Here is a 16,633-nt window from a genome sequence, read left to right on the forward strand (position 1 = left end):
TTTGAGGTTTTATTTGGTTAGAATAAAATCCATGGAAACATAGTGGGATCTAAAATTAGGCACAAGGCCAAAACAACATCTTTAAATAAAAAAATATGAATTTGCCAATTCTATTTACCTCACAGGAGTTCCTTTAAGAAAAGTAAGTCAGACAAATATGCTAACATCTAACTCTATTTTGATGTTATCAAACTAACCCTAAAATCCACTCCAAGCAACTGTTTCAGCCTAACTGATATGGACAACAGCATTACATTGAGACAGTAAGTTGAATGTCAGCTGGTCTCTTATTGTGAGTACTTCTTTTATTATACATCTGACCTTGCTTTGCCCTTGGAAATCCAAGTAAATGAGTGTATATGTGAAATAAGTAGAAGCTATGCTAAAAAGAAGCCAAAGCCATTTCTAACTATTGGAAATATTCAGAAAGTCATAGGTTGTGTTACTTGTGTTACATCATCTGCCATGCCAATGGCATCTGAGGCCAAGCAAACCTTTCAAGCAAAGTATGCACTGCTATCTTGGAAGGCTTATCCATGGGCTTGTAAGCAGACAGGATTACAAACTTATATTTTGAGGATGACGGTAATTTATGTCCTAAAGCACTTGGGTAACATCAGGGCACAATTCATTACCAATCAAAAAGCACCACTGTACTGTGGAGGTGTTCCTACAGTAGGGTTTCCAGTGCATTGGCAATCAGACAAGAAGTGACATTTTAAAAGAAAACCTGGTATTGGAAGTTGGTGACGAGTAACATCTATGAGTATGAATTTCTCTAGTTGTTCAAAACTTTTTGGACAAAATTAAGGGCCCACTACAATATTGTTATTTAGCCGTGAGCCATTGAGACCTTGCATCTAGCTGCTCTTAGAAACAAAAGTAACTACTGACCTCAGAGGGGTCTTGCCTAAAATCAGCACTTGTCATGAGTAAGAAAACACACTTAAAATCAACATGGAACCTAAATGTAGCTACTCCAAATAAAATAAATAGAAATTTTCTCCCTAGGTTTTTAGACACACCTGATATTTCCCACCCCACATTTTGGGCATGATTGATCCCCAGGACTCTAGCATCATGCCTTCCTCCATGCATCTCTGTTGTCCCAGGGTAAGATTCTTACTGCCATTCTGGGTCTTGCTCCTTACAATGTGTGCCCTTTCTACCCTAGGGTGCCAACCCTTCATGATTGCCCTGGAGCCTCCAGGAGTTAGATATAAATCTCCAGGAGACTGCTGAGAGTCACCTGGGAGATAAATGATAGGGCATTCATTAAAATAAATATTACATGTTGAATCTGATCTATACAATAGCCCAGTGGGTTTTTAAAATGTAATAGTAGTGTGCATTTGCCTTCCTGATGCAAAGTCTACATACTGTAATCTGTAATTAATATATGCAAGCACACGGGCAAGTTAGCATTGTGTGTTGTGGGCATGTTGGCATTCCAGAAACTTTCCGGAGTAGATTCAAACAGAGCTGGCAACCCTGTTCTACCCCCCTAAATATATTTGAAATTCGAAGTCTGTTTTTATCCCATGTTAAGCAGACACCATTGGCTATTTGAGTGCAGTATGTTTAGAGGAGCCTTGCATCTAGATGGATCTAACTGTTCCTTGATTTTTATAGAAACTTATGCTTCTGGTAAATAAATGTCTCCAGATGGTGTTTTGAGGAATTCAGCTTCCAAGCTTGAGTGACTATTACCTTCAGGCCTTTCTCAGAAAGATGAGAGGAGGTGTTCATGGGAAAGCCTTCCAACACCTCTCCCCTGAGACGTCAGGGGAGAGGGAAATGTAGCTAGACTAAGAATTCCTTTACATCAGGTGGAAAATTGGAGCATCATCAAAAAATCTTGTAAAGTGGAGTGGGGACAAGGTGATGTTACAAAGCCCCTTCTTACTGCTAGAGTCCTCTTCAAAACAATGTTCAGTGAAATAACCTGACAGCTTTCCTCACCTACCACTTTCTAGCATATTCAGAGGCACGTTATCTCCTGACACTTCTCGCTTCCTATCTAGTGAATACAAGATAGCTTCCACAGCTGCATGCAAGCGTGATGATGTCATTGTGTTGGTACACATGGGTAGGGAGTACCAACACACCTTTATAGATCCTCCCTGTTGAACACAACCAAGTAAGTAGTGACTTGAAATGCAGACTCATGCCACTTCCTCCCCTTAGTGGCTTGGGCACCACCCAGAAGATGCTAACAAAGTATCAAACTGAAGTACCTCACAGAAAGCACTTGATCCCTCAGAGTGGTGGCTATAATTTGTAGATGAACACCAATAACTTGTTACATAAAGTTGTAATGCATTCTTTAACGCATTAGTGCCATGCATTTTTAGTGTTGATAAAGATCTGTGATTAATGCAACTAGTGTATCTACTGTGTATGCTTTCCCACATAGCTATGCCTCACTCCCAGCCTGCAACTACTCTGCTATTCAATACACAGGTTCTCATCATCGCAATGCCTGAGCTAAAATTGGTGATGGTTTAGTAACGTACATAAATAGGCCCTAGGATGAGAATGATTACCTGCTACGAAAGGTCATTTTCTTCTCTCCTTGTGCATATAGTTTTATTGTTTTTAGTGGAACTGCTTATATTAAGGCCTAGTCTAACTCCCATTTTAGTCAGGTCCCATTTATTTTGATAAGTGGGATAATAAATGAATTAACTTAATACACTCACTGATAATGAGTGAGAAGTAAAATGTGGCCCTAGAACTAGTCTTCTGAGCCAAATGGTCAATGGTTATTTTGACATCTATCAGTGAAGAATAACTTAAGTTTTTTAATGTTATAAGAACCAAGTCATATTTATACTAGCAAGCCACATATAGAATGCTTAGCATATCAATATAGCAGATTTTCCTTTCTATCTTTTATCTTCCAAAGGACCTTTGGATTGTTTGATATATGGACCTTTCAATATATGGATTTTTATTATTTTGGATGATAGGATTTAAAAAAAACAAAATAAGATTTTGTTTTGTAAAATTTATTTAGAACCTATGTATCAGAGTTTAAGGCATTATTTCCATTATAGTTTGATTCCTGTTTTTTTAATAACAAAAAATTAACAATGACCAATCTATTTGCTAGGGATAGCTTACATCCCATGTAATTTGCTTTACCATATATCACAATATATAGGTTTATTTCTAGATCTCCAGTTCCAGCTGGAACTGTGTGTTTATAACCAAAAATAAAGATTCTGTTTACAAAATGCTGAAAATTGAAGATGGCAGCAATCTGTGGTTTGGAAGACAGGTGGACCTATGATTGGACTCCCAAAGTACTTAAAGATTACAAAAATGGCAGGATGAATCTTCTCATCTCTAATGAGCCTCACTCATTTACATTGGACAAAGTCCATATTCAATCCTACATTGTGATATTAAAATACAACGTGTACAGCACATAATTTAATGACTAGAGATTTCCATTTAAATTTCTGGGTTCTTCTAATCGACATCATTGCAAAATTTTCTTTCCTGTGGGACAAAAAAAAATCTGTTAGTTAAAAGGTAGCAATGCAAACTTCAGTAAGTGTTAACTGTATATATGTACATATAGTGTACAAATCACTTACTTCTAATCAAGAGAAGACAATGTACACCATTAATGCACAACCAATTATCCAGCCAACCACAAGAAGTGCAGGTATAACAAAACGTGAGTATTGATTTTCTGCTGAAGAGAGAGAATATAGATTTTTATTCAGAGAAGGGCATAGTAAGGGCACATTATACTAATTCTAAAATCCATACAGTTAAACATGAAAAAACTATCATTATCTTAAAACAAACAACAGTGTTCTGAGACAACAAGCTAGCATTAGTATTATCATCATCACCATTATTGCTGTACAAATCACTCACTACTATCAAGAAAAAACAGTGTACAACCACTAATGTACAACCATTAGACTCGCCATATCTTGGCTGGCTTAACTACAAAGATGCATAGCAAAAGCAGAGACAGAACTTTAGTTTCTATTGTCCAGCAGGTATAAGGAGAGCTCAAGGAGAGGGTACAGAACTATGGTCCTCTCTTTTATCAGCATGGGCTATAAGACCTTTACTCACACAAGCTCTCCCAGAAGAGACAATCCCCCTCTTGCATACACACCTTCTGGCATTCCTATTGGGTTGGCACCACTAAACTAAAAATATGATGGCTCTTCAGCATCACATTTGTGCCCAAAGGCTCCAAGCAGGATGTCAAGAACATATTCTCGATGTATGCTCATACTGTAGGCTAGTCTGGCCACTCAGGCACTGCGTGGTATAAGGTCACATCACCAAAAGATGGTTCACCATGGTATTACCCTCAAGGACTCACTACCCTTCCCTGAGCTTCCTGGAGTCCAGTGTGCACACGGAGACTGAACCATCTTTTAGCCAAATGTAAAGGCAATATACTATGGTGAGGGCTGTGGTGGCTACCCATTAATGTGATATTACTTACAGGTCTCAGTTTCCAAATAAAACAAGAGATAGCATACAGGATACCTGGGGAAATTGTATGTGTGATGTGGCACACAATTTCTTGCCATTCATTTGACAGGAACATGCCACCAGTTTGGCTGCTCTGGTCCACTCTGATCCAAACAATGGGACAGCTTTTCTATGATAGCTGCTAGGACATGGACAAGTTAATTGCAAGCCTAAGAGATTTTTAATTTCTATCTAGGATGATGCTTCTACATGAAGATTTTCATAAAGCAAAGTGGGATTAGAAAATATCTGTTTCTGTTCTTCATCAGAATTTCAATAAATATTTTCCAACTGATTCCAGTAAACTGCAAGCATGTACTGCAGGAGCTTACTAAGAAAGTATGACATCAGCAGCAGTACTCTGAGTTTAGGATGAGATCATGTTAATTCTCTTCCATCAGAGAAACTTCCTTTGCCAATGAAAAACATTGGGAAACTTTTGATGGGTTAATTAATAGCATATGGCCATGCCAAACATTTTCTGAATCAAAAACTGACAGCCTTTGAGACATACCCTGTAGTTTAGTATTTCCTATTAAAGCTACATAACAGACAGAAAGAGAGAGAGAGAGAGAGAAATCAAGGCTCAAAAACTATTATACCTTTATCTAAAATACAGAACAGAACAGAACGGCAAATATATATAAATAACCACATAGACCAAATATACAATTTAGCTACAGGATTCTGATTACACCATCCCACAGGGGAATTCAAGAACCATGTTTTCCTTCATAGATACTGTGTCACATTTGATCCTTTTTAAGGGGGAGACACTTCAGGGAATGATTTCTCTTTGCCGGCCATATTTCCTAAAGGGCGTATTACAAATGAAGGGCCAGAGTCTGCAGGGACACAGATGAGAGTTTTAACAGAGCACATTGGTGACTTGCCAGTGGGGCTGCAGAGCATGGTGCTTTGTTACTAGAAGTCCAATTTAGCTGAAGTAAGTAAGATAATAGCAGCAGACTTTGTGAGCTGGTTGGTCAGAAACAACTCTGTGCCTGTCATTTGTCATGAAGCACAAAGCAGCTGGCTGTGAGGAGTAATGTTTCACAGGAATCATTGGAAGTATATGTTTCATAGTTTCATAGAATTTAAGGCCAGAAGGGACCATTAGATCCCCTGTCTGACCTCTTGTATACCAGAAGCCATTAAGTTTTGAACACATACACTTAATGTTATAAGACTTGAGCGTTGCAATCATCAGGAGATTAAACTGGACAGCATAAGTAGAGAGAACAGGAGAGACTAAGGTGTCACCAATGCTAAGGGCTCCAGCATAAATAATATATGACTATGCCAAATATTTTCTGAACCAATGGACAGACTTTGAGACATACTCTATAGTTATATATAACCTAACAGGCAAACTCACTGCAGAGAGCAATGTGAAAAACCTTAAAAGTCTCTGCCAATTTGACTTGGGGGAAAATTCCATCCTGACCCCAAATCTCCAAATCTTAAACTTTAATATGACCTTGCACCCATGAGTAAGAATCCAGTTAGGCATCTAGAAAGAGGATTCTCTGGGCCACCATATTACGTGTCCTGTTTCTCCACCATGGCTAATTACTAAAGCTTTAAAGGAAAGTGGCAGGGGAGGGGGAAAAAACTGTATATTTTTGGCAGCTGTGCATTGGAGGTAAACATTTCTCTCTGTCCTTAGTGTGAGTGACTGAAGCCTCCAAACATGGTATTTGATTATAAATAGCTGTTTCGAGGCAGACCTGCCAGTGCTATGAGCATGCTGAGGCAATCCTGGCTTCCCCCAGGTCCACAAGGGAAGGGGACAAACAAGCGGAAGAACAATCTACGTACAGCTCCAGCATTCCCCTGGAAGTGATCCAAGCTCCAAAGCCAATGGAAACATTTCTGTGAACTTCAGGAGACTTTGGCTCAAGCATGTGGTGGACAGCAGGAGCAGCTCAAAAGTCTGCCATGTCCCCCGTAAGCCAGTCAGCATCCACACTCCTGGTATGTTTTGTCTTTGCCCCATTGCACTTGTTTTTGCTCTTCCTCAGTGGTGTACATCTCCTTCTGAGGGTGGGGAGAGAGGGAGGAGCCCCATGCATTGTTCTTCTCACTGCACGGAAGCTCTCCTGTGCACATGATGGGTAAACACTATGTGCTTTGATCTCTGTAGTTCAGCCGCTTGCAAGAGCCCAGTCCTGCAGTGCTCCTTCCTAAAAGTCATTCTAGGGAAGCCAAGGATCCCTCAAGTAAAAAATATCTGAAGGAGTAAGGGTCTACAGGCTACAAGGATCACCGAGAAATCTGAAATGTATAATCTAAGCCAGGGGTCAGCAACCTTTTTTTACATGTCATGGGCCAGAACAACACAGTTCTGGTCCAATACAGACAAGGTGGGTTTGGGGCATATTAGTAGTAGAAGTGCTTTCCTCATTCCCCTGCTGGGACCAAGCAGCTGGTAGCTGTGCCTCCACCACTTTTCCCAGTCCCTCGCTCCCCAGTTGCGGTGCAGGCACAACTTCCAGCCATCAGGGAGCTGCACCAGGACCAGGAATCTGCGAATTGCGTCTACACTGCTGCTGCTTCTTCCTGATCCCCCTGTGCTTGGCTGTAGCACAGGCACAACTTGAAGCTACCCAGCCCCAGTGCAGCTTCCTACTGACGGAAAGCTACTCTCATGCCCCAGCTTGGTAGCAGGGGGCTGGGAGAAAGTGCCAGCAGCATGGGTACAGGGAAAGCCCTCTGCCACTAGCTCAATGCTGAAACTACCCAGCCCATGTCAGACTGAAGCCAGGAGGGCAGGTAGAAGTGATAGCAGCATGGGTGCAGCTGGAATCTACCCAGCCCCAGTGTGGGCACAGGCATGGGCACAAACAGAGCCCTCTGGCTCTGTGATCCTGGTCCAATGGCTCTATGGGCCTGATCTGGCCTGTGGGCCATATGTTGCCAACCCCTGCTTTAGACAGCTGATCACTCACAGATTCCTCCTTTATTCCAGAACTTTATACAGGTTCAGATAAAACTCCCACTGACATAGACAGGATTATGACTAGGGTCTCAGAGAATTCCCAGTACCCCCGAGATGTCTGAGTCTGAACTGGGTTTATGCGGGTTAGTAATGCAGTCACAAAAAGGCTCCATTTTACTTTAGACCAACGTCAACGGGCATGGCAGGGGCAGAGACCAATTTTCCTTTTGCCCAGGGTGGTTGTTCTGTCTCTTATGTTCCCTTCACTAAATACCTCAAGCAGACTCTCCATATTTCACTTAAGGCAGCAGATTGTTTCATATTCTAAGCTGTGAAGGGTGTGTATATGGGTGTACATCCACCCAGCCACCCAGCCATCCAAACAACTAAACTACTCTCTGGATATTTCACTTAGGAACGATAATCAGCCTGTCCTTCCCCTACCCAGATGATGCATGTACTTATCCTGGATTTTTTTTGCTACTCTTGTAATATATGGGATTTATTTTGTTTGTTTGTTGGTGGGGGGAGGGGGCCTGGGTTTTTTATCATTTTGAATTTAAATTTCTTGGTAAGAAATCTTCAAAGAGCCATAAGGGAATGCCATTCTTACAAAGAAATAATACGGTAGACAAAGAAGTTCTGGTTAAAGCAGAAAGTCACAACAATTAAAGATAGATATCTGGTCGGTGCCAAAGTATTATTCTAAGAAAAAGAAATGCTCCCTCTAGAAAGTGATCAGCAGAAACAAAATAATCCATCTGCTGACAGTGAGCTCAGACTGAACTGGCTGCTTGGTTGAGGCATCAAGATTGCATGGTGTCAATAAAACGATTAAACAGTTTATCACCGTGTAGTCATGCATACTTAGAATGATGATAACATAAATCTGCTTAAAAGGCTCTGTTGGTGGTGGTGTGGATGAGAGGCATAACTTTATATTTTGGCAGCTAGGGCAGCATCAGGGTCTGCTGCTGCTTTGGCACAAGCTCTCATAATATAGGCTGTAGCGGCAGCACAGGCTCTGTGGTGGCTGCCATTCTGGTGCCACCTCTGGATCTGCACCTGGGATCGGTGTCCCAGTTGCCCCTACCCAGCTTATGCTACCAGTGAGGATGATAAACCATCTCCCATACATGCCTAGACGTCACAAGCTCAATCCGTCTACTACCCAGATGCTAAGTCTCATGGACAATGTTATTGAAGATACTCTGTGCATTACTGACAAATAATTTTACCAACAAACTGGATATAGCAGAGACTCTGGGACTGATTGCATCAGCCACCGTCACATTTTAAAATCATTACATTCCTCACTTTTTCATTTAAGCAAAATTGCCTCCCAATTTATTGTCTGCTGCCCTCAATACTTAAAGACTGAAGGCCCTTATTGAAGAAATCCTATTCAGCTTGTAGTGCAGGACTCAGGACTTTGGGAAAAGACATACCTCTATCCTTGCTGGAAAGAAAGCAGCAAGGTCTAGATGAAAGGGCATCATGTTGAAAATTTGGAACCAGGAGGATTCCAGGCTCCACCAGGATCTTACAGGAAACCTTAACTAAATCACTTTTTCCTTCATTTCTTTATTGCAAAATAGAGCTATGAATATTAATTTCCGACCAATGCAAAGTATTTTGATCTCTGGAGAAAAATGACTAATTATTATTACTAATTGTTCATAACGGATAGAAATAAAAAGTGTCATTCACCATGCAGATGTATTCAAGATCAGCAGTTTTCTCTGTGCTCGATAACTATAGTAATAGCAAAAAATACTCTTACTAGTTTTTACTGGATATATTTATATTATATATTTTCATAAGGTAAACAGCATATTATTAAACATTGTTATTTATATGAGTAAAAAAACAACCTGAGTAACTATATGTGCCAACCAAACTCTAGATCCACAGTTAACTTTCTACTTTTTAGCTAAAGCTCTTGAGAATGGTGTAAAATACAAGCAACTGGAACAGCCTGCCACCGGAGGTGGTTCAAGGGCCTTCATTGAACACCTTCAAGATGAAACTGGATGCTTATCTTGCTGGGATCCTATGACCCCAGCTGACTTCCTGCCCTTTGGGCAGGGGGCTGGACTCGATGATCTTCCGAGGTCCCTTCCAGCCCTAATGTCTATGAAATCTATGAAACTGTGCACAAAAAATTCACTTTTTCCATTTTGTTTCTTAAAGGCAATCAGTGAAAAATTCATTCATGATTTCTCTATTCTCTGCCACTCTGAATCTACACTGCTGTACTGTAGCTCATATCAGACACAAAAAGAGTTTTACTCTGCCTTTGTGACTGCAGCCTGAGATTAGGGAATGTATTTGTATATCAAATACATTACTCAGCATGATCATACCAGTTTAATTGTGTGACAGGGATCCAATTAACATAAAGAAGCACACATCTAGTTAAGTAGCTTGCTATGACAGGTTATTAAAAAACAAAAAAAAATGTGAATAGCTAAAAACGACCAAAAGATAAATGTTTTCTTTTTAATGTGTTTACTACATTTCATCTGTGATACACTTGCTATATAGTCCTTTTCAGCTTCAACCTGTAGAGCCAGTCAGCTTTCCATTCTTTCATGTTGAGAAGAAAATAAATAAGAGAAACTCAGAGAGAGAAATATGATTATCAAAATTGCAAAAACAGGTAAAAAAATATTTTATCTGAAGCAGGATGGAAACCCAAATCTGCTTTATTTCTCTAGCTGAACTAGTTTTCAAGCTGGCAGTGCCTTTTATTGAGAAGGGAAATATGCTGTGCATTGTACAGAAATTAGTATTTTAGGATTAACAAAATATGTTTAGGCTACATTGTTATACACTGTAAATATACATCATTCTACAATAATATTTAGCGGTGCTTCTTACCTGGCTCTGCCATTCCTTCCCTGCTGAATTTATGGACAAGTTTAAAGGTTTGCTTCTGTAGTTGTTGCTGTGAGCTTAAGGGATGCTTTAAATAGAGCAATATTTGGAACGTATGCAGCTGCTTTGCTTGCTGATGCCAGTTTTCTGCTATATGAATTCAATTGTTTGAAAAGACAGGAGTTCAGGGTCTTACCACTTGCTATTCTTGTAGTAAAAGAACGCTCAGTAGACAGAGGTCATTTTTTTCAAAGGACATGAAACAAGGACTGATGTCTGATTTATGGGATCTTTTAACAGCTGTGAAATATTGTATGATAAATTTTGCTGTTTCATTGTGTTATATTCATGTGCACCAGTTTATTTATAGCACAACTAGGATCCAGCTTGCTGCTGAGTGCCCAGGCCTTTTTTAGTCCACTCACTGATAAGAAAACAAGCAAGCGCTTGTTTAAACAACTACACTTTTTTATTAAACTACATTATTTATATGCACATTAATATCAACCATTTCCCTAGCATCAGCAGTGACTTGGGACTGCACTGGACAGAGTTGGAGTGTTTGTAACTGCTTCTCAAAGTTTACAGTGATGATCCTCTCTTTTTATTATGTAAATAAGCGAATGCAATTGGGCCACTCAGAGGTGTAAGGTTAAAAAAAAAAGGTTTGGTCATAAATATAAACACATGCAGTTCAATAAAATAATTAAGAGCTGCATATTTTACTACTTCAGGGGGAAACACATAAATTGTTGCCATCTCCATACCAAAAATAGTTAACTACATGGATTGTATGAAGGAGAAAAATCCACAGAGAAGTCACTAGGACATGTTTCTGCCTGTTGCTTTTTCATTAATACAGATGAAGGATCTGTTCAGAGATCATTAGATAGATAAAACCCAGGAGAGTTTATTCAGAACTGGACATATGTGAAGGTTTAATTGTTTAACACACAAACAATGACCAGTGTTGTTCTTCAGGGGCAGGATGACCCTATTTAATTTTCAGCAAGATTATAGGTCTCCCAGAAAAATGAGTCTGATATACAGTTCTGTTTCAGAGGGATGCTTAAACGTAACACAAAGCAAAGCTTTTTTTTTAAATGTGGCTTTGAAATGTAAAATTACTGTGTTGGTCAAAAGCTGCCTCACAAATTCATAGAATGCTTTGAGGTTATCTGACCCAAATGTTTGTAGGGCAAGTAGCTTAGGAAAACAGATCATACTGTCCCAAAAGTCTGCCCGCAGCCCCAACAGCAATGGTTCTCACAGCATATTATGCTGATCTTCATAATGTAATTACCCCTTTTTCTTATTCCTGTTTTACCAGTGAAGGTTCCCACAGTTAATGTTCAAATCATTGTCAATATTTTTCAGTGTTTTTCAGTGTTATCCCTTTATTTAAGAAAGATGCAGAGTGCAGGTTGCCCACAGAGTCAAAAAGATATTTTTGAAGGTTTTCTTCAAAATCATAAGGGTTAGCAACTTAATATATTGTTTCAGATGAAACCTTAGATTCTAGAGCACAAGACGGCATCCACAGAGAAAAGTACTGCCTCATGAAAACAAAAGACACAAGCTGACCTGTTGCAAACAAGTACTTGTTTTTTAAGAAGCAGATTTCTGCTGGGAGCAATTGCCTGTACTGATATCCTAATTGATCATCATTGGGCCTCTCTCCCAGGCACCTTCAGAAGCCTTAGTGTAGCCCAGACTCTGGGCTGGCAGAGTGAGGGGTATTTTCAACTCCTGGGCCTATAGAGATTAGCCTTAACTTATAAAAAACCTTTATAAAAGGCAAATCAAGGTCATTGACACACATAGTAAAGTGTGGTTATCAATGCACAAAAAAGAGCCAATATTTCACATGCAAGAATGCAAACTGGGACCCAACTCTTGCATAATTGGCATCTGTCTGCAACATATTTTGTTTGGGATGAACAACAAAAAAGCCAATGACAATGGGAAGTTTTAAACAAAATTATTTCCAAGGCTAGAGTCAGTATTATAGAAACCACAAAAATATACAAAAAAAATTTGTTCTGAGTTTGACCGTGGTGTAATACAATTGGCTTCAGTAAAGCAACAGCAAGGATGACTTTAAATTATTAGGTATCTGTTTCCTTTGTTACTGTAAACAACTTTCATCCCTGTCTGCGGAGCTCCACAGAGTTTCCATGATTATGACCAAAGAAAAACAACTGAAACTAAATAATTTCACCCCTGGGGTTCCTGCAAATCTCCAGTATCAAATGTTTGACTCTTTCTGATTTTTTCCCGTTACTCATATTTCAATATAGATGCGATACAGATTCAATACCAGCTTTAGGCTGATGGAAGTCCAGTGAAGTAATATAATGGCACATGAAGCCTGGTCTGCCCAGTTGAGGGATGTTATTAATTCCCCTCTATTTACTGACCATAATGTATGCTACTTGTGTGCCACTTTTTGCTGTCCAATCTTACCTTCTTTCTGTCCTTTATTCAAGCTTCCTTTCAAGCTTCCTTAGACCAAACTGTGCAAAAAAAGGTATGACTGGAAGTTAAAATTGCTGCTAATTTCTGTTGGAAGCACCATGGCTTTTCCCTGGGTGCATATTCCCAGAGTGGGTGGTCTTGGATTATTGTATTCATTTATCCATGATCTCCAAAACTGCATGCAGACTTTAACACAGGAACTACCACAGGCTCTATGATGATATGGAGCTGTGCTTCAGGCTTGGTCTACAAAACCACAATTGGTGGTGCTGTCTCCTACATTGGGGGTCTTCAAAAGGAGGCTGGACAGATATGGTGGTGTTATGACCCCGCACTCATTCCTGCCTGGGACAGGAGGTTGGTTGGACCTGATGATCTGTTTAGATCCCTTCCAACCCTAAGCACTATGAAACTATTGCATCATTTGCTTTCCTCCTTATAATACAACAGAATGAAGCTTAGGGCCTATAATGAAAGAGGCCAGTAGGGGTGTGAGAAGCTTCAGTCCCTGATTCGATTTGGTGGAGATTCGGCCGGATTCGATGGCCAAATCTGCAAATCTGAATCAAATCAGGAGACCCTTTAATCTCTCCAAATCAAATCGGAACCCTCTGAATCAGTTTGGAGAGATTTGGAAAGATTCGGACACAGACACAGCTTTAAATGTTTTTTCTATATACCTCAAGGTACCAGGTGGCTCGTGAATGTTGAAATGCTGGGGTGGATGGAGCATCCCACAGGAATCTGGGGGCTCCCCAGCATGCTCAGCAGCAGACCCAGAAGTGAACCAGAAGCACTTCTGGTCCACTTCCCGGTCTGCCAGGGAACACACAGGGGGCCTCCCCACTCTCCCTCCAGCTCAGTGACTGGTGATGCCTGGGTCTGGGAGTGGGGCACCTTGGGTCCTCCTGCAGCCGATCACTGAGCCGGGCAGGTGCAGGGGGGGACCCCATGCGCTTCCTGGTGGACCTGGAAGTGGACTGCAAGTAGTTCCAGTCTACTTCTGGGTTTGCCACCAAGCTTTTGGGGGCCCCTCACACTCCTGTGGGATGCTCCATCCGCCCCAGTATCACAGCATTCATGAGCTGTGCTGGTACCTCGAGGTATGTAGAAAAAACATTTAAAGCTGTGTCTATGGCTGAATCGCTGATTCTCCAAATCAGCATTGAATCTTCAGATTCAGATTCACCTGAATCAAATTGGGGACAGTGATCCAAATCAACCAATCATATCACTCTCCCCAATTTGGGTTGAATCCATTAATTATCTGTATGTTTGTCTGTCTGTCTGTATTCTTGTGTGTGTCTGTTTGTATGACTGGTGTGTCCAAGTTAATGTATCTGCTTCATGCAATCAATAAATATAGCATTTTGCCTTTTTCCCCTTTGATGGAAGGACTTCCAGTGGCTTTTAAAGCACTGGATCAGTTTGTGTGTGCAGTTCTAATAAACTTCTAATAAAGGTCTAATAAAACTCATTATCCGTTTATTTTTTATTCTTGCTACATCCTGAAGCTGTTGTTCCTTATCATACTGTTCTTAGAGCCTTCATGCCCAGATTTCCTCACAAGCTATAAACAACCATTCCTCACCCAGGTGGTCTAGCATTACATTTAAGGGAGAGTGTAAATTACCAAACTTAAGCAGCAAAACTCACTCTCTCTTCCAAGAGGACAGTCAGCTCCCAACTGGGAAACATTAACCTCTCTTCCAAATTCTTCAGCATTACATTTGAGATCTCATTGTAAAATTACAGGATAAACAACCAAAACAACAGTCTTTGTCTTTTACAAAGTTCAACTTTTGCTGGCTTTAAACATGTCTGTTTTTCCACAGACTTTGGAGTTTCTCTTCTATTCCATGTCATCAAACACAGTATTTCCCCACATATCTTTCTTTAAAATGATTCTTATAGAAGTCAGAATTTGAGAAAAATGGTTCCCAAAGTTTTCCCCACCTATAATGTATACTCGTAATGTGTGCACATGAATCATTTAAAGCCTGAAGAGATTTTCTAATTATTGACTTAGGCTTTCTTTTTTTTTAAAAAAGCAAAACCCTAAAATATGAATCTAATCGACAGTCTAGTCTAGGACCTTTCTCCTAATCTAAAATGCAGATGCATTTGTTTTATTTCTACTCCCCCATTTTAAATCACAGCTCAGGCCTTTAAAGGTGTACAATTCTTCCTGTCTTCTCGATTTAGTCCCTACTGGTTTTACTCAGCAATTTATTGGTTCACTTAAGGAATAATAATTAAAAAAAAAACCTGATATGGTAGAGTATTCAGAAAGACACCTGATAGGGTCCATCACTGAGTGCTTGAAGGAATCTCAAATAGAAAACACTTGACTCAGCTGGCTTATGAACCACTGGGGAATTGGTGATAAAGTCTTGATTTTTTTTAAAAACTTAGATAAGAAAGAACAAAGCCAAAACAGTCAAAGAATGTAGTGGAATCAAGTGAGATAGATAAACAGTGCAAGTCCAAGAGGCAAGGATTTCTTATGGTAGTATATTTGTCTCTTGGATAATTTCATAGATTTCATAGACATTAGGACTGGAAGGGACCTCGACATCATCGAGTCCAGCCCCCTGCCCCAGGGGCAGGAAGTCAGCTGGGGTCATAGGATCCCAGCAAGATAAGCATCCAAATGTCTCTTGAAGGCATTCAAAGTAGGTGCTTGAACCACCTCTGGCAGCAGTCTATTCCAAAACTTGGCAGCTCAGACTGGAAAGAAGTTCTTCCTTATGTACAGCCTGAAATGGTCATGGAGGAGTTTGTGACTGTTCGACCTTGTCATCCCTTGGGGTGCTCTGGTGAACAGATGTTCCCCCAGATCCTGGTAAGCACCCCTAATAAACTTATAGGTGGCCACCAGATCACCCCTGAGCCTGTGCTTTTCTAGGCTGAAGAGTCCCATGGCACTTGGTCTCTCTTCATAAGGTCTGTTTTCCTGACCTCTGATCATGCATGTGGCTCTCCTCTACACCCTCTTAAGCTTCTCCACATCCTTTTAGAATGGTGGAGCCCAAAACTGGATGCAGTACTCCAGCTGCAGCCTCGCCAAGGTCGAGTACAACGGGAGAATGATGTCCTGGGATTTGCTTGAGAAGCATCTGTGGATGCAAGCCAGTGTTTTGCTCACTTTACTAGCAGCAGCATCACATTGATGGCTCATGTTCATCTTGTGGTCAATCACGACCCCCAACTCCCTTTCGTCCATAGTGCTAGCCAGCATAGCACTGCCAAGCCCATAAGGATGCTGCAGGTTTTTCTTCCCAAGGTGGAGAACCTTGCATTTTTTGGTGTTAAACACCATCAGGTTTTTGTCCGCCCATTTCCTGAGCCTGTCAAGGTCAGCCTGGATCACCCACTGTCCTCAGGTGTGGACGCTTTATTCCAGAGTTTGGTGTCGTCGGCGAACTTGGTCAGTTCGCTTCTGACTCCAATGTCCACATCAATCATGAAGATGTTAAATGGTATAGTCCCAAGGACAGAGCCTTGGGGGACCCCACTGGTCACAGGGCATCACGACAATTGACTTCTGTCAACTACCAATTTCTGGATCAATTACCAGAATGTCTACAACTATCAAACTTTCCCCAGCAAATAAAATTTGCAGCTATAAACAGACACGATGGGAACTTTCCATTCACTATTGGGGCAGTTTAAAAGGGCCCGCCGACCGGGAAAAAAGCCCAGTTAGGCTCGGAAGCGACGAGAGATGCGTGGGTGAAAGCTCGCTGCGCCCCCGCTCCCCCGAAGCCCCCCAGAAGCCCCCCAAAACCCTCCAGCAGCTGCGGAGCCCCCCCGCCGACC

The 16,633-nt window shown here is 40.9% G+C and overlaps 1 protein-coding gene across 4 annotated transcripts; it reads right to left on the reverse strand.

Annotated features, from left to right (window-relative positions):
• Positions 1-2,995: 2,995 nt before the first annotated feature.
• Positions 2,996-10,683, reverse strand: LOC102381947 (sarcoplasmic/endoplasmic reticulum calcium ATPase regulator DWORF). 4 transcript variants are annotated; one of them, XM_025214832.1, is made up of 3 exons: positions 10,337-10,683; positions 3,606-3,703; positions 2,996-3,526 (listed from the first exon to the last, which is right to left on the reverse strand). In XM_025214832.1, the coding sequence occupies exons 1-2, from the start codon at positions 10,347-10,349 to the stop codon at positions 3,612-3,614; spliced, it is 105 nt and encodes a 34-aa protein (XP_025070617.1). In that variant the 5' UTR covers positions 10,350-10,683; the 3' UTR covers positions 2,996-3,526; positions 3,606-3,611. The 4 variants fall into 4 exon arrangements, with proteins under 4 accessions (XP_025070617.1, XP_025070606.1, XP_025070613.1 ...); XM_025214821.1 differs by having other exon boundaries at positions 3,606-3,706; positions 10,337-10,672; XM_025214828.1 differs by having other exon boundaries at positions 2,996-3,507; positions 10,337-10,663.
• Positions 10,684-16,633: the final 5,950 nt, after the last annotated feature.

The sequence above is a fragment of the Alligator sinensis genome, unplaced genomic scaffold (assembly GCF_000455745.1).
Source record: "Alligator sinensis unplaced genomic scaffold, ASM45574v1 scaffold60_1, whole genome shotgun sequence".
Taxonomy (NCBI): domain Eukaryota; kingdom Metazoa; phylum Chordata; order Crocodylia; family Alligatoridae; genus Alligator; species Alligator sinensis.